This window comes from Pelophylax lessonae, assembly GCF_965119305.1.
Source record: "Pelophylax lessonae genome assembly, chromosome: 1".
NCBI lineage: Eukaryota > Metazoa > Chordata > Amphibia > Anura > Ranidae > Pelophylax > Pelophylax lessonae.
The window spans coordinates 81060241-81083537 of record NC_138768.1 but is presented as its reverse complement, the minus strand read 5'-3'; the positions used below and the strand labels follow the sequence as shown (position 1 = coordinate 81083537).

Genomic DNA, 23297 nt, shown 5'->3' with positions numbered 1-23297 from the left:
TACACAAAGAGACACACGGGACATTATATAATCTTTTTCCAGAACAAATTACATGATTTTACAAGGACTTTAACTAGGGCTTATTTTCAAGGGAAAATTGTATTAGCAAAAAACCATGTAGGCATATGGCACATCCCCCGCCACGCCCCCTTAATCCCACAAGTGCTTTTTTTTTTATCACTACTATTCCTTTATATTGACTTTTGAAATGTACAAATGCAGCAATTTAGAAATTGGATGAAAGGTTTAGCTCTGGGAAACACTTTTTGATAGATAAAAAGCGCTTTTTCTATACTTTTATGTAGATCAGACCAAAATGAGGGACAAATGAGAAGGAAATAGGGACAGAGGGACTTTGTTCCATGTCAGGGACAGTCCCTCTGAATCAGGGACAGTTGGGAGCTATGCTCAATGGGTGATAAAGAACTATACAGTATAATTTTGCTATTTGAGCTTTTTTCCTTCTCACAGCTGTTCCCTTTCTGTTATTCGTTGTTTACTCATAAAAAATAGGATTTCTGTAAGTTTTCTCTGGAAACAACATAGAAAGATTTCGTGGATGATCTCTTGAACTTTTCTGCTCATTTGCACTTCATGAACTGTTACAATAAATGTTGGTCTGTTGCCCTTTGACCATTCAATGATCATTTCTAATGTAGGTTTACATTTGTTTACTGTACTGATTAAGGCGGAAGGCAGAACTAAACTGTATATTAGCAAAACAAACCAATAATGCTATTTAATTCATTTTTATTATTCGTAGAAAACTCCCCCATCCATGTATCCATGTTTTTTTTTCGAGGAATCACATGGAAGAACACCCCCCAGCATTTCTAGCTGTGGCCATCTGTAGTATGGTAAGCAACGGGTTAAGTTGCTGTCTGCAAAATGTTACAATTATGTATATGTCTGGGAGCTGGGTGTGGCTGAAGTTAGTTGCATGCTGATGTGCAGTGAATAAAGAAGCAACCTGTACAGCCTGTCTGTGTTAATACACTACACCATCTTGAGTAAAGGCAGATGAATTATGTATCATTTACTTTCTGGAATCTATCTGCCCTTAGCTTAGGCACATGCAGGCAGGGGGGTGTGCTTTGCTGAGAAAGACCCTCCTCCCCTTCTCTAGATGAAAGATAAAAAAAATTGCCCATGAAGATTCCTGGAATGTATGATATCATTTTGGCCTAGGCCAGAAACCAGGAAAAGAAAACTGAATAAAGAATAAATGTTAAAAAAAAGTTTAAAATAAATTACAAGTAAAGTAAAGTAAAGTAAACAAGTAAATATACATTCCTTATTTATTATTATTTAATATGTATGTATATTATTATCATTATTATTTTTATTTATTTACTAATGCTAGCAGCATAAGGGTTCAAAACAGTTAATGTTGATTAAGAGAGTTTAGTTCCACTCCATTGAAGGCATTGACTGATTATTTATACCTGAGCTTTTGTTAAAGTTCAAAAAATATAAAATAAATACATAAATAAATAATACTATTATAATAATATATATATAAAAAAAAAAAGATAAAAAAAAAAATCACACCCAAACTCAATAAAAAAAAAAAACATTCCCCAATTAATAATATGGGGAGGGAAAGTTTTTGACCAGACATTGCCTCTCTAGATGAGAGTCAGGGGTGCTTCTTGTAGTCTGTATATGTTGTACTAGTGTTCTATAACTGATCACAATTTAGTAACTCTATATCACATGTGTCAAACACAAGGCCTGGGGGCCAAATGCAGCCCTCTATGACATTTTATGTGGCCCTCACACCTCTCCTGCATCTGTGGCAACTCCCTCATCTCTGTCCCCACCTTGTCAAAGCAGTGGGCAGCAGAAGAGAGTACAGAACTCATACAGATTCTGTGCCTCTGTGCAGCCACAGCACCCCTTTCGTCTCTGCCTCCCCTGGTCTCAGCATTCAGCAAACTCCAGCCCTCCTATGGTCCTTCTCCAGACCCTGCGCTTTCTGCTTCCAAGCTCCATCCTTAGCTTCCTCCAGGCAGCAGCACAAGGTAAAGGGGGTGCACTGTGATGTAGGGAGGGTGGGGGACTTTTGACATCTGAGGTAAGGGGGAGTGAGGTACAACCAGACCTTTGAGGGCAACCATAATGCTGATGCGGCCCGTGACGAAAGTGAGTTTGACACCCCTGCTCTAAATTATATTTTACCTACATACAGAAACAATAAACTCTCAATATTCTCTTTTACCTGGATACACATAGTACATAGTAATAAAAAGAAAACAAAAAGTTTTTAGTGGGATGGATGTTCCTAATGTAGCCCTAATCTGCTAATCCCTGGATGGGCTTCCTAACATATACATCATTTCAGATTTCTTTGTATAATGAAAACATTCTGCGCAGTGATGTATTCATGAATAGGAAATGTACAGCCCATGGTGTCCCCTGTGCACTCACTTTCTGAATGCTGCCACTGAATGGCCGCAGGACTCCAGAGTTCTTCTTCACAGTGTCATAATCTGGAACTCCGCCAATGTAGATGTCGGGGTTACATTTTATCTGAGTAAATCCCCCCTGGAAGATACAGATATATTTGTTATTAACAGCTCACATCATTTTACTGTGTGTTTCCAGATATTTATTAAATGTTATTTTGTTTATTACAGGCATGTACGGTCTGTACCAAAAGTAATGCAAACATGGGTGTACATTTTTTAATAACTTTCATAGGTGGTTCAAATGTTACCTGTTGGTAGAGTAACTTTTCCTCTATAGCAGCCTTTCTCAACCCTTTCAACAAGGAGGAACCCTTAAAATAACTTTCCAGCCTCAGTGAACCCCTGCTAAAATTACTATATCTACAACTCATGATACATTGGTGTTATGGTGTCGGTGGGAGGAATGATCCTTACATTTGTGATCATTAGGAACAATTACAACCTTACAGATAGCTAAAATAATCACTGGTGTTGTTGGGAACTTACCTGAAAGGCAGAAATTGATCATTGCTCAAGGAACCCCTAGCAACCTCTTGAGGAACCCTAGAGTTCCATGGAACCCTGGTTGAAAAACCCTGCTCCATAGTAACTCTCCTTCTTCTTCTTCTATCTCTTTACAGATAAATAATGAATTCCAAGTGGAAGCAACATTCCCAGTGCAAAATTTTGTTTTGGGTCACCAGAACAAATAGGGTGAATCCCCATAGCGGAGACACAGACAGATAAAAAAACCTTGGAAAGATGTTAATTCCCCAACACTCGGACCAAAAAATAAAAAAGTTTCAGCTTTAGATACACTTTAATTAGGTTTGCTTTTCAGAGCTGAGAGATCCTGTGTAAATTCTACAATTTGAATGAATGTAGGGGATAGATGACTATAGATAAACAGGTACAACTTATATTGGAGATAGGGCCGGCGCTATCTATAGGCAAGGTAGACGCCAGCCTAGAGTGCACATCAGTAGGGGGTGCTGGAGGTGCCCCCGATTGGTGCCTCCTTGGCTGTGCGAGTTAGAGACAGTCTAAGAAGGAAAGGGGATTTCCTGTCGCTCCACACAACACAGTGCACCCGCTTAAATGGCTGCTAGAGGAAGGATTTTGCGCCCCCATTTTTCCAGCTGCTGAACTGGATCTCCTCTGGCTACTCTGCCAGGCTCCTGTTTTGTGGGCGGGATGTGGATTCGGCCAGCTTTGGAGAACCCCCTGCTCACCCGCCCACATGTCTAAACCCCTGCCTGTCCGTTCGGCCGCTTGTCTGCCTGCCTGCCTGCCCATCTAGCTGACTGCCTAAACCCCCTGCCACTCACCTGCTCACCCGCCCACATGTTTGGACTCCCTGCCTGTCCGCTCGGCCGCCTGTCTGCCTGCCTGCCCGCCCATCTATCCAACCGCCTGAACCCCCTGCCGTCCCCCTTCTCACCAGCCCACATGTCTGAACCCCTGCCTGTCCGCTCGGCCGCCTGTCTGCCTGCCAGCCCGCCCATCTGGCCTGACTGCCTGAACCCTCTGCCATCCACCTGCTCACCCGCCCACATGTCTGAACCCCTGCCTGTCCGTTCAGCCGCTTGTCTGCCTGCCTGCCCGCCCATCTAGCTGACTGCCTAAACCCCCTGCCACTCGCCTGCTCACCCGCCCACATGTCTGAACCCCCTGCCTGTCCGCTCGGCCGCCTGTCTGCCTGCCTGCCTGCCCATCTGGCCAACCGCCTGAACCCCCTGCCTTCCCCCTGCTCACCAGCCCACATGTCTGAAACCCCTGCCTGTCCACTTGGCCACCTATCTGCCTGCCTGCCCTCCCACATGGCCGACCACCTGAACCCCCTGCCACCCGCCTGCTCGCCCGCCCACCCATATGTCTGAAACACACTGCCTGCCCACCCGCCTGCCTGTCTGTCTGGCCAGCCGGCCATCCATCGGAACTCGGAGGCAGCAGCCAACCGGGAGCAAGTGTGTGAGGTAAGCTCAGCTGTACATAATTGCCAGAGCACCAGGGGAATGGGACTGCAGTAGGCTGGAAGTGAGGAAGGGGTGAACATTGTGTTCCCTGATGCAAAAGGGGGATGGGGGGAGTCAGTGGCAGTAAAAAGTCTCCCACTATCCCCCACCTTGCACTGTCCTCATGGCAGTGACATTTTAACCCACCTCCCCCCTTCTGCATTTGCGGTTATGTCAGTATTATTAACTCCCTACCTCCACATTGGTGGTCATGGAAGGGGTTACATTTCAATGCGACTGACCACCAATGTGGGGGACGGGGTTAATAATACTGACATCAATGCTGGGGGGTTATTAAAGCTGCCTCTGACACCAATGCCTGGGGATTTTAATGCATCCACTGACACTAATGCTTGGGGATTTTAATGCATCCACTGACACCAATGCTGGGGGGTCTTTAATGCATCCACTGACACCAATGCTGGGGGGTCTTTAATGCATCCACTGACACCAATGCTGGGGGGTCTTTAATGCGTCCACTGACACCAATGCTGGGGGGTCTTTAATGCATCCACTGACATCAATTCTGCGGGGTTTAATGCGTCCACTGACATCAATGCTGGGGGGTCTTTAATGCATCCACTGACACCAATGCTGGGGGGTCTTTAATGCATCCACTGACACCAATGCTGGAGGGTCTTTAATGCGTCCACTGATATCAATTCTGCGGGGTTTAATGCATCCACTGACATCAATGCTGGGGGTTATTATTGCGTCCACTGACATCAATGCCGGGGGTTATTATTGTATTCGCTATTATAAGGGCAAGGCAAAGAGGGTAGAGTCAGGGGCGGGGCCAGGGGCGGGGGTCCACAAAATTAGGTTTTGCCTAGGGTGTCAAAAATTGTTGCACCATCCCTAATAGGAGGATTTGTTTCATCTCTGTTTATCATCTGAGGCTGGTCACTGCACTGGGTATATGTAAGGATTTATAACCACTTTAAATGACACCCCAGCAATCTTTATTATTGATTTGTTTATTATAATCACTTTAGCAGTGATAAGACTGTTGGTACAAACCTCAGACATTCCCTCTACTTGCTTCTGGTTGTCCACTTGTAACAAACCATTCTTAGCTGTTCGAGAGACTCGCAGTTCATGCCACTGGCCCAGGATTACTGGCTTCTCGCTCCTGAATTGGAAAAAAAGTGGCAAAAACATATAAAACAAGAGAAGATATGTAAAAACTTGTTTACAAGTATTAAGACGTGGCTATACAGCTACCACAATTTATTTACTTTTGCAGGATTGTTCTTTTTCTGAGCCAGAAACGCACCAGTCAATGATAACCAATATGGAAGCCCCATATATAATACAAACTTTAAATAAAAGACTGTTGTTCTACATAACAGCATATATATATATATATATATATATATATATATATAGTTTGTGTGTCAATGGATAGGACAGGACAGTCTGAATTAGTCACCCAAACAGCTGCACAGACAACCATATAAAAGCAGCTTTAGGCTCCATGCACATTGGCTTAAAGAAATGCTCCTAGAGGAGTTTAGTGTTCCGCTTGTAGAAGTAAGTAATGTTATCCTATGTGTCCATGCACATTAGGTAGTCTAGAGGCATTTTTTAAGCTCAGCATTTAACAGCAGAAAAAATAAACCTTTGTTTTGCGTTTTTTATTTTTTTTTTTGGAGTGTTTTTCTGCAGAAAAAAAGCTAAACACTTCTAAACACTAGTACAAAAAACGCTAAAAATTTGCCTTTTTTTCTGCCAAGAGCACAGGGGTTTTTTCTGCATATGAGACATCTAATGGAATCACTATTAAATTGGAGCTCCACCCAAAAGGGAAAGCTCCGCTTGTTTGCCTCCTCTCCGCTACCACATTTGGCACCTTTCAGGGGCAGAGTGGGTATCTGGTTTTGACAGGTACCGGCTCCCACTTCCAGCTGACTTTGCTGCAGCAAACTTTGATGGAAGTTCAGCCTCCCTCCTCCTTCCCTGCCACCTGGCCATTTGCAAAGCACAGCAAGCTTCGCGTATGCGCAGTAGCAAGGCTTCACTGCTGGTCTCCCTTAGCCAAGATGGCAGCGCCAACACCCAAGAGCCGGTACAAGAAGCGGATCAGGTAAAGACACTGCTGGATTTGTGCAAAGGTAAGTGTCCTAATATTAAAAGTCAGCAGCTACAGTATTTGTAGCTGCTGACTTTTATTTTTTTCTGAAGGAGCCTGGAGCTTTGCTTAAGGGTCATTTTTTTAAACTTTACTAATTTACTTTCATACTTAAGATGTATTTACATACATTTCCTAATTTTACTTTTTCATTTCTCGACTGTGCAAAGGGAACATGGCATGATGAAAGCAACTTGACTAAACTGGAGCATAGTCGAAATGTGCCTTTCAGGCCATTATACTGCATTGTTGTTGTTCCATTCTCGATAAATAATTCACAGCGTTTGCACCAGTGACTTGGATTGACTTAACCGCTTGCCGACTGCCGCACGACTATTTACTGCGGCAGTCTGGCTCTCCTGGGCAAACCGACGTAGGGCTATGTCACTCGCCCAGGAGCCTCTAGGGGGCAAGCGCGCGCCGCCGGGGGCGCGCTCCCACCCCCCGCTCGTTCCCGCACATCCCCGCGCGAGTGACCAGCGGCTCCGATGTCCGCCGGTCACTCGCAATCTCCAGCTGGAGAGGGAGAAAGGCAGGCGGCTGATGTAAACAAAGCCGCCTGTCATTTTCCTTGATGTAACTTCAGAGATCATACGATCCTGCTATGTAGGATCGTATGTCTCTGTTGTTACATCACAAGCCACGCCCCTTGACAGTTAGAATCACGCCCCTAGGGACACACTTAACCCCTTGATGACTAATAAAGTTAACCCCTTCCCTGCTAGTGTCATTTTTACAGTAACAGTGCATATGTATAGCACTGCTTACTGTAGTAATGTCACTGGTACCCCCAAAAGTGTCAAAAATGTTAGTCAGGGGTCCGATCTGTCCGCCGCAATGTCACAGTCCCGCAAAAAAAAAAAAAAGCAGATCACCGCCATTACTAGTTAAAAAAAACAATAAAAATTACATAAAACTTTCCCTTAGTTAGTAAACATAATAATTTTTGCGCAAACCAATCAAAATATGCTTATTGTGATTTTTTTTACCAAAAATATGTAGCAGAAAACAAATTGGCCTAAAATGTTAAAAAAATTCGATTTTTACATTTTTTTGGGGAATTTCATATAAAAAAATGTGAAAAATATTGTTATTTGTTAAAAATTTACACTATTTTTTTGTTTATAGCGCAAAAAATAAAAATCGCACAGGTGATCAAATACCACCAAAATAAAGCTCTGTTTGTGGGAAAAAAAGGACGTCAATTTAATTTGGGTACAGCGCTGCACGACCACGCAATTGTCCGTTAAAGTCACACAGTGCCGAATCGCAAAATAGGCCCTGGTCTTTGAGCAGAAAAATCCTCCGGGGCTTAAGTGGTTAAGCAAGATTTAAAACTTACCCATAGAGGCTTATGTATGGGAGTCGGTAGAGGTCTCAGTTGGCACTCAACCATTGTCTCCCATGCCTGCTGCCTGGAGAGGATGGAAAGAAACCAGAGATCCTTGGCCTTCCAGGCCTGTTGCCTGGGGAGCATACAGTTTCAGAGCCAAGGCTCAAGAATTGGAAGTTGGTCTACGCCTCGGAATATGAAGAAAGGTTCAGAAGCTTAACTAGAACCTCCAGGGACCCCATACAAGAAACCCTGAAAGGCCCCTCTGACCTCCATCCCAGAACCCTTTCCATCGGCCCCAGGGCCCTTCTCTACGAGCCCCAGGCCCTTGGAAGTGTATGATTAACAATTTCATTGCTTGCAGATTCCTAGTTGAAATGCATGATATTTCCACTAGGAATCTGCTAGCAATTAAACGGTTAATCATACATTTTCAACACAGATCTGAAAGGGTTAATCATGCACTTCCAACTAGGATCTCATCTGCCAGCAATAAAAGGGTTAATCATGTCCTGTCACCAGGGATCTTCTAGCATTGAAAGGGTTATCATTCTCTTCCCCTGGGATCTATTATCTCCACTCAGCCGCTACAGCACATACTTACATACTTCCGTCTGGCCTGCTCTGAAGCCTGTCTAAGCCTCTTACAAAAGCACATCTACTTGCTCCACAAGGCCAGCCACAACCCCTCCCAGAGTTGGGCCCAATCACTGCGAACCTTGCTGCAGACTCCACCTTTAGATGATCAGTAGTCCTGTGGGAGCTGCCTGATCACTGCTAGGGGAGGAGGCAGGGCAAGGGACCTGTCCCTGGCATGTTCTAAGTGGGCGCCACATGGTGACCCTGCCCGGCAGTAGAGCACGCTGTCAGAGCGATGTGAATGTCTGTGATTTTGTGTGAGCACCCACAGCACGCTGGTAGACTTGACTACGTGAATTCACATCTGTTCCAGCAGGCCCCCTTCCTGTCATCCTTAAGGCTCCCCCATGGTGGTGGAACACCAGTATCCAGTCATAAGTGCAACCTTTGCAACCCTGGTAGTTCTGCCACTGAAAAGGTGGCTACTAAAGGGGAGCTCCTTCAGAAGAATTATGCTTAATCCATTGCCATTTTCAGCTTAAATGTCCACTGTTACAGTTTGCTGGTCTTGGCTTAGAGGTCCCTCACTAGAATGTGAGAGGGGCTAAAGATATTTCAGGATAACTGTCCATCTGACCTACCCAGTTCTACATTAGCCTGCGGCAAAGGAAAAGTTTCTACTGAGTCAAAGGATATTTGCTGATGTTTTGGGGCATTCTGTATCCCTATCCCTCTCTCCCCTGGACATTGAGCCCAGAAAATTTGCAAAAGATAATTGATGGAATGGATGTCTTTTGCTACTGGTAAGTGTTTGGGTGAAGCTGTGGGCTAGATCACTGTTAGAAAGGCTGTAATGGTCTATGAAGTCCTACGTTAGTATAGGCACTGCACGCCATTTTTTTATTTTTTATTTTTTCATTATAATAATACAGCTGTGATCAACCGGATTAGTAAGACTTTTTCCATGATCTAACATCACATTTACCTTATTACAGCTGTTCCGGAACCACAGTCAAACCTTAATACCACATAACCATTCGCCATGGTGATGGAGATAAAATCTTTGCTATCGGTGTCATAACTGTAGAGAATGGTCCCATCTTCTAAATCTGGCCGGAAGGTCATATCAAACTCCATGAAGGAAAGGTAATGGTGAGGTTCAAATGGCCACCTTGTCACAGCGAAGGAGCGGGATGACTCATTAAACTGAGGGATGGCCAGGATGAAGCCTTGAACACAGAAAAATAAGTTTAAAAACAACCAAACCATGATGCTCCCTACAAATCATTATACAAAATTTGCTGACACTTAGGTTTACCTCCCTTCAGGACCCCAGTTTTCAAATTTCTGAGATGGTGTTATTATTTCGCCATATGGAGATAGGGATACTTAAAGTGATTGCATAGGAAATATATATATATATATTTTTTTTTTAATAACAAACATGTTATGCTTATCCCCTGCTGCCGCTCATTGCCCCTCCTCTTCCCGGTGTGTAGCCATAGGAATCTGCTTCCTACTGTAGCACACCTGCAGCCTTGATCCAGTCCTGGATCGAGTGTGGGGGGGGGGGGCAATACTGATACCCAAACATTTTTTACCCTAAAGAGGAGTTCCAGCCCTTCCAAAAAGTAAAAGTCAGCAGCTATACTGTAGCTGCTGACTTTTACTATTAGGGAACTTACCTCTCCAGGCATCCAGCAGTGTCTTTACCTGAGCCAACTCTTGAATTGGCTCTTGGGTGCTGGCACCACCATCTTGGCTAAGGGAAACTGGCAGTGAAGCCTTGCGGCTTCACAGCCAGTTTTCTACTGCTCATGAGCGAATCGCGCAGGGCTCTGTAAATGGGCGGCTTCGGAGAGGAAGGAGGCGGGCTGAACTTCCAGCTCACTTTGCTGCAGTGAACTGAGCCGCAAGTGGGATAGGGTACCTGTCAAACCCCCCCCCCCCCCCCAACAAGGTGCCAAATGTTTCAATGTTCTAGTTGTTCCAGTGCCTGCTGTCCAAAAAACAACCAGTTTCTCTTACTTCCTCTTATATCTACAGGACTGCAAAGTACAGTATCTAACAAAAGTGACCCCCTCACATTTTTGTTAATATTTTATTATATCTTTTCATGTGACAACACTGAAGAAATTACACTTTGCTACAATGTAAAGTAGTGAGTGTACAGCTTGTATAACAGTGTAAATTTGCTGTCCCCTCAAAATAACTCAACTCAGCCATTAATGTCTAAACTGCTGGCAATTAAAGTGAGTACACCCCTAAGTTAAAATGTCCAAATTGGGCCCAATTAGCCATTTTCCCTCCCCGGTGTCATGTGACACGTTAGTGTTACAAGGTCTCAGGTGTGTTAAATTTGGTGTTATCCCTTTCATTCTCTCATACTGGTCACTGGAAGTTCAACATGGCTCCTCATGGCAAAGAACTCTCTGGGGATCTGAAAAAAAGAATTGTTGCTCTACATAAAGATTTCCTAGGCTATAAGAAGATTGCCAAGACCCTGAAACTGAGCTGCAGCACGGTGGCCAAGACCATACAGCGGTTTACCAGGACAGGTTCCACTCAGAACAGGCCTAGCCATGTTTGACCAAAGAAGTTGAGTGCACGTGTTTAGCATCATATCAAGAGGTTGTCTTTGGGAAATAGGCATGTGAGTGCTGCCAGCATTGCTACAGAAGTTGAAGGGGTGGGGGGGTCAGCCTGTCAGTGCTCAGACCATACGCCGCACACTGCATCAAATTGGTCTGCATGGCTGTTGTCCCAGAAGGAAGCCTCTTCTAAAGATGATGCACAAGCCCGCGAACAGTTCGCTGAAGACAAGCAGACTAAGGACATGGATTACTGGAACCATGTTCTGTGGTCTGATGAGACCAAGATAAACTTGTTTGGTTCAGATGGTGTCAAGCATGTGTTGCGGCAGCCAGATGAGGAGTACAAAGAAAAGTGTGTCTTGCCTACAGTCAAGCATGGTGGTGGGAGTGTCATGGTCTGGGGCTGCATGAATGCTGCTGGCACTGTGGAGCTACAGGTCATTGAGGGAACCATGAATGCCAACATGTACTGTGACAAATCAATAAATACAAAAATATGTGCAGCGCTAGAAGAAAAAAATTCCCAACAAAATAAATTGTCCAATCGCAGGAAACATTCCACAAGTAACGTAAACAATTGATGGTGAGAAAAAGTCCAATATATAATGGTGCAAATCATATATAAGTGCAGCAAATCCCGTCACCAGTGAAGGTAGAAATATATTGCGCTCACCAGATGGATGGGACCCCAAAACACCATATAGTGTAGGAGTCAAACAGGCTTAAAAATGATGGAGTGTCCCCACAGATTTTTCACCGATTCCAACGGCAACCATGCAAATCTCCGGTAGATGGAATAGTTCAGAGATTCCCCTTCCACATGGTGGGTGGTAAAACCGAAAAAAATGGAGGGACATATAGCGTAATATTGCTAAAATCAATTTAATAACAATAAAGCTGATACACTTACAGACATCCGTGAAAGACAGGCATATAAGATGTAAAACAGCTGGGCTGACCAAGTCCTCTTTACATGTTTCGGCATAAATGCCTTTTTCAAAAGATAAAGTCAGCAGGTAGCCAGTGTTCATATATATATAGAGGTAGAATTAATTGGGTACACCTGTAGGAAGTAGGCGGTGGACTGCATGGAAACCGGAAGTAAAACCGGCGTGTGTTCCAAGCCTCACTATGGTATAGCGCCAAAAATGAAGTCTATTAAATCATAAGGGGAAACAGGAAGTGATGAAATGCCTGGAGGGGATGGCATTAGCCATCGTACATCCCAAGCCTCTTTATGAATTGTAAGACAGGAAGTGCTGACATCACATCCGGGAATAGGCGGAAGTGATGTCAGCGTCAAAACATCGAGGGGGGACGGCATTTAACCATCATCAACCCCAAGCCTCCATCTGAAGTGTAAGACCGGATATGCCGACATCACATCCGGGATTGGGCGGAAGTGATGTCAGCACGGCAAGGCGGACCGCTTTACCGGAAGTTGGAGCATATCAATGCACCAGGTCAACAAAACAGAAATGGAGACAGCTCAGATTGGCCGATTCAGCGAGTAGTGAATATCGCCAATAAGAGAACAAAAAACGGGGGAGAATAAAAAGATGACGTTATAGTTAAACAGCGCCAACAAAAAAGGGGAGAGGAAAAAATCGGTTTAGTTATCTAAACCATAATATATCAACATAGTGGGCTCATTTATTGAGAAACCAGTATATTGAAAAAAAAATGTCAATTGTCCACAGTTGAAGGGACATAATAACAAATTTTGTCTATATACAGTCCATAGACTATCTCCATATTAGGTGACCCTTAATACAGGATATCTATAACAAAAAATATTTTTATTACATAACTACATGATGTATACAGCCAAAAGACAAATATAATAAAAATATTTTAAAAAATATCGTAAATAAAAATAATAAAATCACATAAAAGAACGAATGAGGATAAAGGGAACATATAAGGCTAAAAATAGCCAGAAAGGCAGATGGGAATGGGATATTTAGTAACCTAAGCTGTGTTTATAAAGGCGTTTATATCCCACTCTATATTCAACCCAAAAGGATGGTAGGACTTCAAAGTATAGATCCAGTATGTCTCTCTCCTAGAGACACCACGAATATTTGAGCCACCCCTCCAGGGAGGTACATACTGGTCTATGACCTGAAATAAAGTGCCAGTGGGATCTTTATGGTGATAAAGAAGGTAATGTTTACCTACAGTATGCTTATCCTTGCCTGTGAGAATGCTCGTAATATGTTCATTAACACGCACATTAAAGGACCTTATAGTGCGTCCCACGTACTGCTTTTTACAGGGGCACGTTAACAAATAAACAATATGAGTAGTTATGCAAGTGGCGAAAAATTTGATATGGTGAAGACTCCCTGTGACAGAAGATTGAAAGGATGTAAATTTCCTTCTTTCATCACAATTATATTCGCACACTCTGCACTTCCGGCAGGGATAAAAACCAATAAGATCAGCAAAAAATTTTTTTGGTTTAATTGGTTCATCCGGTACATTGGGAGCTAATTGTCCTCTTAATGCAGGTGCACCTCTGAAAGTGACCGAGGGTCGTACAGGTAAAACGGTACCCAAAATGGGGTCATTTCTAAGTACATCCCAATGTTTGGATATAATTCTCTTGATGGAATTATGCTGAATAGAAAAATTGGTAAAAAAGGACCATTTAGCAAAATCAGACTGGTTTTTTGTTTTATTTCTATTTTTAGACCCAGAAAGTAATTGTGCTCTATCAATCTGGGTTACTTCCCTTATAGTGGATTCAAGAGCATCAGAATTATAACCCTTAACTAAGAACCTATCCTTTAGCAGCTGGGCTTGTTGGAGGAATTCATGTTCATGAGTACAATTCCTCCTAAGTCTGATGAATTGACTCTTGGGTATTCCACCCAACCAAGCCTTGTGATGACAGCTGTCAACAGGCAGGTACGAGTTACGGTCTGTGTCCTTGAAAAAAGTACTGGTGACAAACTGATTGTCCACTATGGAAATATTGAGGTCTAGGAAATGGATATTGTTTATTTGTTAACGTGCCCCTGTAAAAAGCAGTACGTGGGACGCACTATAAGGTCCTTTAATGTGCGTGTTAATGAACATATTACGAGCATTCTCACAGGCAAGGATAAGCATACTGTAGGTAAACATTACCTTCTTTATCACCATAAAGATCCCACTGGCACTTTATTTCAGGTCATAGACCAGTATGTACCTCCCTGGAGGGGTGGCTCAAAAATTCGTGGTGTCTCTAGGAGAGAGACATACTGGATCTATACTTTGAAGTCCTACCATCCTTTTGGGTTGAATATAGAGTGGGATATAAACGCCTTTATAAACACAGCTTAGCGTACTAAATATCCCATTCCCATCTGCCTTTCTGGCTATTTTTAGCCTTATATGTTCCCTTTATCCTCATTCGTTCTTTTATGTGATTTTATTATTTTTATTTACGATATTTTTTAAAATATTTTTATTATATTTGTCTTTTGGCTGTATACATCATGTAGTTATGTAATAAAAATATTTTTTGTTATAGATATCCTGTATTAAGGGTCACCTAATATGGAGATAGTCTATGGACTGTATATAGACAAAATTTGTTATTATGTCCCTTCAACTGTGGACAATTGACATTTTTGTTTTTTTCAATATACTGGTTTCTCAATAAATGAGCCCACTATGTTGATATATTATGGTTTAGATAACTAAACCGATTTTTTCCTCTCCCCTTTTTTGTTGGCGCTGTTTAACTATAACGTCATCTTTTTATTCTCCCCCGTTTTTTGTTCTCTTATTGGCGATATTCACTACTCGCTGAATCGGCCAATCTGAGCTGTCTCCATTTCTGTTTTGTTGACCTGGTGCATTGATATGCTCCAACTTCCGGTAAAGCGGTCCGCCTTGCCGTGCTGACATCACTTCCGCCTAATCCCGGATGTGATGTCGGCATATCCGGTCTTACACTTCAGATGGAGGCTTGGGGTTGATGATGGTTAAATGCCGTCCCCCCTCGATGTTTTGACGCTGACATCACTTCCGCCTATTCCCGGATGTGATGTCAGCACTTCCTGTCTTACAATTCATAAAGAGGCTTGGGATGTACCATGGCTAATGCCATCCCCTCCAGGCATTTCATCACTTCCTGTTTCCCCTTATGATTTAATAGACTTCATTTTTGGCGCTATACCATAGTGAGGCTTGGAACACACGCCGGTTTTACTTCCGGTTTCCATGCAGTCCACCGCCTACTTCCTACAGGTGTACCCAATTAATTCTACCTCTATATATATATGAACACTGGCTACCTGCTGACTTTATCTTTTGAAAAAGGCATTTATGCCGAAACATGTAAAGAGGACTTGGTCAGCCCAGCTGTTTTACATCTTATATGCCTGTCTTTCACGGATGTCTGTAAGTGTATCAGCTTTATTGTTATTAAATTGATTTTAGCAATATTACGCTATATGTCCCTCCATTTTTTTCGGTTTTACCACCCACCATGTGGAAGGGGAATCTCTGAACTATTCCATCTACCGGAGATTTGCATGGTTGCCGTTGGAATCGGTGAAAAATCTGTGGGGACACTCCATCATTTTTAAGCCTGTTTGACTCCTACACTATATGGTGTTTTGGGGTCCCATCCATCTGGTGAGCGCAATATATTTCTACCTTCACTGGTGACGGGATTTGCTGCACTTATATATGATTTGCACCATTATATATTGGACTTTTTCTCACCATCAATTGTTTACGTTACTTGTGGAATGTTTCCTGCGATTGGACAATTTATTTTGTTGGGAATTTTTTTCTTCTAGCGCTGCACATATTTTTGTATTTATTGATTTATCACCCTCCTTAGTTCAGTGATTGATGTCAGCTGCTTACATTTTTTAAGTTAGCGCAATAATCTCTATTTTATTCTGTTTGTACTGTGACATACTGAAGCAAAGCATGATCCCCTCCCTTCGGAGACTGGGCTGCAGGGCAAAATACCAACATGATAACAACCTCAAACACACCTCCAAGAAGACCACTGCCTTGCTAAAGAAGCTGAGGGTAATAGTGATGGACTGACCAAGCATGTCTCCAGACCTAAACCTTGAGCATCTGTGGGGCATCCTCAAATGGAAGGTGGAGGAGTGCAAGGTCTCTAACATCCACCAGCTCCATGATGTCGTCATAGAGGAGTGGAAGAGGACTCCAGTGGCAACCTGTGAAGCTCTGGTGAACTCCATGCCCAAGAGGTTTAAGGCAGTGCTGGAAAATAATTGTGGCCATGCAACATATTGACACTTTGGGCCCAATTTGGACATTTCCACTTAGGGGTGTACTCACTTTTGTTGTCAGCGGTTTAGACATTAATGGCTGTGTGTTGAGTCATTTTGAGGGGACAGCAAATTTACACTGTTATACAAGCTGTACACTCACTACTTTACATTGTGTTACTTTACATAGTATTGTCACATGAAAAGATATAATAAAATATTTACAAAAATGTGAGGGATGTACTCATTTTTGTGAGATACTGTAAGATAAATCTCTCCAATAGGACACAGATAGCCAAAAAATAAAGAAAATGGATAGGAGTTGTATTCCTACTCTTTCCCCCACAAACAAAATTTCTTGGCTTTCACTATGCTTGGAATGTTTTTCTTTAGACCACAAAAGATGACCTGTGTTTTGGTGGTCCCATCTTTTAAAACAGTCTACAACATAAGTCATGGTTTACTTTTGTTTTATTGCATCAGGAGGAGTGGAACTTGCATTTTTCTTACAGAATTTATAGAACGAGAGTGACAGTGCACCAAGAAGCTGTGTTTACTTATATTCATTTATTACAAGCAGTTCTCTTTTCTTTTTTTTTTTTCATTAATTTTCCTTGCTCATGAATTTGCATTCAACGTTATACCCAACGTACACTTTTACAAATGGGTATCATTATTTACTCTGAAAAAGTTCTGCCCCTTTTATCATGTGATTGTATTAGAAAAAGCTAATGCTAGAATGTGGTATTGGCGGAAGCATGGTGTGCTTTACAAAAAACGTATAGAAAATGCATTGCAAATGCAGTACTAAACGCATCACAAAATGCATGCGTCAAGCGCGCTTCAAATGCATGTAAACATGCAGTCAAAAACGTGCAGTTTCTGATGTGAATTGGCCCTAACTGTTTTCTGAAACTGTTAAATTGATGGGTTTATTTCCGCTTTATGATTTACTGCTGTTCAGGGGCTATGGACTTCAGCAAAATGGTAGCTTCCAGCAAGAAGAAACAGGAACAATGCTGGAGGCAATTTTCAGTACACACTTATTTTGGTATCATAATTATTAATGTGGAATGTATCTTCCTTGCTAAGGAACATTATTTTTTATCAGTTGTTATGAAAAAGTTCCACTTTAAGGTAATGTCCTCATCTAACTTTACACTGCATTTATCTTCTTATTTTGCAACTTTTTTTATCTACTGTGTATCAATTAATTTGTAGATCAAAACGATTAGCACCTGACAAGTAAAGAAAAAAAAAATCTTTAATTTGTCTCTATTTAACTCCTTTATTAACCCTTTAGTTTACCCTAATCTGGCATTAAAGGGCTAGTTCACCTTTGGGAACATGTTCCGAGGGCTGCAGCCGCTAGCCGATACAATTTAGATCACCACAGCGAACTGATCCAGAAGTTTGGTTCCCCTCCTTTCCCCTCAGTCTCCTGGGATACATCACAGGTCCCAGAAGACTACAGGACCATTCACAAGGCGCAGCGCGACTCACGCATGCGCAGTAGGAAACGGGCTGTGAAGCCGCAAGACTTCACTTCCTGTTTCCCTTACTACTTTTTTTCCCCAGAAAATGGCAAAGTTATTGCTAAATAAATAGGTTGATAGCAGGAATGTAGTACTTGCTCAGGTTCATAGGGGTTATACAGGTGTGAGTAATTAAAGTGGAACCCACCGATTTAAATGTTTGTCAAAAAAAGCTCAAATTAGAAATGCTTGATAAATGTAATTAGTTCCCCAATCCAACATGCTATTGTCGTTTTCTCTAGTGTTTGTATTGACATTCTACTTACTATTACTACAACATGCACAGTGTATGCTGCAGTCAAGGCATGCCTCTAGTAAAAGCTGTCACATTTGCCAGTGTGCTTATGTCAGTTCTCAAAAGGTTGGTGTCACAGCTGGTCATGTGTAGCACCATGGCGACTACAGATCTAAATAGAGGCTAAGGCCCCATTCACACGGGCGATCCGATCAGGTTTGCTTTTAATTTTTCAGGTTTACCTGATCGGACCCTCCAGTCCCTCCTTTGGAGCAGTGGATGTCCTCTGACACCTGCCGCCATCCGATCCGGTCTACCAAAAACAGACGGATGGGGGACCTATTCCCCATACGTCTGGTGGATTGGATCCTATGGCATCAGATGGATACAGATAGGTGTCCGTTTCCATCCAATTGCCCCATAGGCGAGAGTGGGCTGTGTCCTGAGCAAGCGGATACCGCTTCACAGAGGAGCCCAAGAAACCTCAGTGGATAGGAGAGTTAAGTTTAACTTTGAGTGTAGATATCACAAGATATATGTTACTAGCCAAAAAAAAAAGGTTCTTCTGTGCTTCTTCCTGGTTTAGTTTCACTTGGTACTGCATAGGACTTTCCTTGCTTTCATAGCTAAGCCCCTAAACACACATAGTGACCATTCTGAATCTTGTTTAATTTTTCTATAAAGTGAAAGCCAAACCTGCATGTCTGCTTTTGCCAAAAACTCCACTTTTGTGTTCATTTTCTTTCCTGAGATCAGCCACAACAGATTTAATGAGTAGAGTTTTTCTGTACAGAAAAGCAATTAAATATTGGCAGCTCAGTCTTACCTTCCTCGCAGTGACGCCCCTGGAATCCTATAGGACAAAGGCACATATAGGAGTCAGCTGACCTTGATGTGCAGGTTCCTCCATTGATACAGGAAGCCTCATCGCACACCCCAATACTGCAGTCACCTGTGTGTCAGGAAGGAATGAAGTTCATATAACGCCTGCAATTTATTTTAGGGATACCTACCCTCTTTAACCTTTTTTTTTATCATTAAAGTGGAGTTCCACCAATTTTAGTAACTTTAGATGTATGTAATCCCCTTTAAAACTACTTTTACCAATGGAAACTTTTTTTTTTTTTTGCTAGGAAATACCTTATTTTCTTCTTTATTCATCCTCTCCTCACTTCTGGGTCTGGCCGCCGATCGGCGATTACGTCATTCTTCGATTCGCAGGGGGTGCTGGGATGTATCTCATGGGATGAAATCTCGCATTATTACACAGGTGTCCTGAGCTGTACTGTATGCATTGGATTGAGGACATGCTCTGCCCCGCCTCCGCCCCGCCTCCTCTCAGTGAGCGAGGACTGAAAGCATTATATCCTCACTGAGCTCACTGAGAGGAGGTGGGGCAGAGCATGGCCTCAATCCAATGCATACAGTACAGCTCAGGACTCCTGTGTAATAATGCGAGATTTCATGCCATGAGATACATCCCAGCACCCCCTGGACCCAGAAGTGAGGAGAGGATGAATAAAGAAGAAAATAAGGTATTTCCTAGCAAAAAAAAAGTTTCCATTGGTAAAAGTAGTTTTAAAGGGGATTACATACATCTATGTAATCCAAGTTATTAAAAATGGGTGGTACTTCACTTTTAATAAACTCTTTAGTTAGCTTATATGATATATGAAATAATTTTAGTGCCCATATAGAATACATATGGTGAAACATATTTAAATGTCACAAAACTCTAAGGGGTTGTTCCTGCTAAATTGGCTTGAAATGTGGGCTGTGGATGGCCTTGTCAGCACCAACCACCTCGACAAAACTCAACTAAAAAAATATAAGGAAGTAGGCGAAGCCTTAAGTATTCAAGCAGACATGGGTGCTGCGGATGTCTGAATACAATAGCTGGAAATACAGATGATGGATGGATGGATATTCTCATATTCAACCTTCTTGCTGAATGAGAGCAATCTAGCTGTTACAGGAAATAGAAAACAATAGAAATTGAATCATCATGGAGAAATAGACATGGATAACCTTTGTTTGGCCAAATGGAACTGGCAAAACCAGTTCCATCTCTTTAAAATTATATTTCTGACTACATGGGTCCATCAAAGATCCTGTACAGATGATCTTTACTACAAAAAAAAAAATGTTATGCTTATAAATACCTGTTTCTACAGACTTCTAAAATCTAGGTGTAGCCTAAGTTTTAGTCACCCTCTAAGTAAGTAAATATAGTAATACACTTTATTTACCAACATCAGCTCCACTAAGTGCTTTTCCGAGTGGCCACTGTCTCATATCAATATTCCTCCCATTTACAGACAGGGACTGGACACAGCCTTTAAATCCCCGGTTGGTCCCTGCTGACTTCACCAGCCAGTAGGAACTTGGTGCTCCACCCAGGTATAATGGTGTGCGGAAGGTGATCTTACTGTATTGACCCTGGTGGAAAAAGAAACACATAACACTCAATTAAGTAAATGAGTTATTACACAATATCTGTGATTGTCTAGCATTATTTGCATGGTAATGATGACAATATGGCAGGCCAGTAGACAGGAAGGGGGTCAGTGCAAGACAACTGGCTGAAGGGTATATGCAGCGTACATTTGGTTCTGTGTGCCACAGGTGAATGGCTGCTGTATGTAGATATGTCAGTTTTTACCCCAAACTCTCTCGTCCATGTCTTTATGGACCTTGCTTTGTGTACTGGTCCAAATCGTATGGTGGAGGGGGATTATAGTATGGGGTTGATTTTCAGGGGTTGGGCTTGGCCTCTTAGTTCCAGTGAAGGGAACTCTTAAGATATCAGCATACCAGGACATTTTGGACAATTTCATGCTCCCAACTTTGTGGGAACAGTTTGGGGATGACCCCTTCCTGTTCATGACTGCGCACCAGTGCACAGAGCAAGGTCCATAAAGACATGGAAGAGCAAGTTTGGAGCGAGGGGTGAGGGATCCTGACTGGCCTGCACAGAGCCCTGACTTAAACCCGATAGAACACCTTTGTGATAATGTAGGGCGGAGAGTGCGAACCAGGCCTTCTCATCCGGAATCAGTCTGCCCTTACAAATGCGCTTCTCAAAGAATATTCAAACATTCCCATAGACACCCTCCTAATCCTTGTGGACAGCCTTCCCAGAAGAACTAAAGCTGTTATAGCTGCAATGCATCCGCCAACTCATTATTGAACCCCACGGACTAAGACTGGGTTGCCATTAGGTGCGTGTAAAGGCATCCCAGTACTTTTGACAATATAGTGTATGTAAACTTATCGGAAATCCCATTCCAAAGCCATGAGGAGATTATTATGGACCCCAAACCTTTTTTGCAGCTATAAAAAGCCTTAACTCATCTTGATTTTTTTTGCAAGGACTTTGTGACCATTCATAGTTTTTTTGTGAGGTCAGGTACCGATGCTGGATGAAAAGACCTGGTATTGCAGTCTGTGTTTAATACATTCAAAGGTCCAAAGGTGTTCAACAGGACTCAGTTTAGGGCTGTAGACCACTCGAGTTTCTCCACATCAGAATCTTCATACCATGACTGTATAAAGTTGGCTTTGTGCACAGGGGCAGAGTCATGCTGGAACATAAAAGGGCCTTCACCAAACTGTTACCACAAGGCTGGAAGGATGCAATTGTCTAAAATGTCTTTGTATGTTGTAGCATTAACAGTGCCCTTCACTGAAAACACATAAATGCAATAATTTTAGGTGTCAACGTACTTTTGGCAATATTGTGTAAGTAAAAAATGAATTTTCAAAAATGGCTCATCAAATAAATCCACTTCCGTAAAACTCTATTGGTTGTCACAGTGAGGTGTTCTTCTATGTTTTGCGACTTACCGGAGACCTTCCAGATACAGAAGCACCATTATCAAGCTTTATCCACCCGTTCAGACCTTCTCTGTAAATTGTCACAACATGCCAGGTACCTGGTTTGATTTTGCTGTCACTTGTAATAATAGCAGTTCCAGTGCCACAATTATAGCTAGAAAAAAATAGGAAACATTACATAGATAGATAGATAGATAGATAGATAGATAGATAGATAGATAGATAGATAGATAGATAGATAGATAGATAGATAGATAGATAGATAGATAGATAGATAGATAGATAGATAGATAGATAGATAGATAGATAGATAGATAGATAGATAGATAGATAGATAGATAGATAGATAGATAGATTACATTTTCCAGCCCTCATTCAAAGTGTAAGTCCAGACCAAACGTTTTTTCTTATATTTTTGGATAGCGTGGTAAAGACTAAAACCCCTGGACTTTATTGCTATATGGGGCTTCATTGAAACTTCCCCTAACTTCCTATCCTGGAGACAATGGTTTCACTAGAAAAGAAAGGGAAAATCTACAAAAGGGTCACAGACAACCATAAAAAGTTGATAAGGGTTCTGGTCTTACCCTACCCCCTCAAAAAAAAGAAACAGTAGGAAAGATAGTAAAACTCCACAGGATTTCGAACCCTTCCCCATTCTATCTAAGGCTCCATGTACACGGGACGCTGGAAATGGCCGTTTAGGAGCAGTTGGGCGTTTTTTTCAGAAGCCCCTGAACCCATCTACATTTTATCTTATCTGTCCATGTACACCAGGTCGTTTACAGTCATTTGCAGGCAGTTGCGTTGAGGGACTGTTTTTAGAACGCAATTATTTGCGTTCGAACGTGTGTTTCCCGGCGCTTCAAACGCACAAACGCGTCAGAACGCGTCTGAACGCGTCCGAACGCGTCCGAACGCGATGACCTGCGTTTAGCGTTCGCGTTTTTCCATTTTAAAGGGGAATAATTTTTTTGACCTCTAGGAACGGTTCTAAATCAAACGTCCTAAAAATTCCAGCATTCAAAGGGACTTTTAACAACGTCCCGTGTACATGGAGCCTTAGGCTTTATGTACACATAGTCTATTATGACCGCTCCCTATTCAAAAATGTTGAAGGTGGATGGTGTTATCAGCCAAAGTTTGCTTGGGCTTAATGAAAAAATACACCCATGTAAGATGTCCATATATCTTTTTAATTGTTTTGTCAAGTTTCAATACATATTACCTTTTAAATCTACTCCAGAATGTGGTGTCTTTAAAGTCCCATTTCTTTGCTGTCTATCTAATATCCTTATACTAGGGACGAGACATAGTTTATCCATTCATGTCCGCAGTA

At 42.3% G+C, this 23297-nt stretch overlaps 1 protein-coding gene across 2 annotated transcripts in view; it reads right to left on the bottom strand.

The window, feature by feature from the left end:
• Positions 1–23297, bottom strand: part of EGFLAM (EGF like, fibronectin type III and laminin G domains) — a 305415-nt gene that overhangs the window by 30022 nt on the left and 252096 nt on the right. For both annotated transcript variants that reach the window (XM_082264828.1, XM_082264829.1), the window contains exons 12-17: positions 21968–22112; positions 20371–20560; positions 18948–19073; positions 9494–9737; positions 5486–5597; positions 2431–2547 (exon numbers count right to left, since the gene is read on the bottom strand). In XM_082264828.1, coding sequence (XP_082120954.1) covers positions 2431–2547; positions 5486–5597; positions 9494–9737; positions 18948–19073; positions 20371–20560; positions 21968–22112 — 934 coding nt within the window. The remainder of the gene's footprint in view (positions 1–2430; positions 2548–5485; positions 5598–9493; positions 9738–18947; positions 19074–20370; positions 20561–21967; positions 22113–23297) is intronic.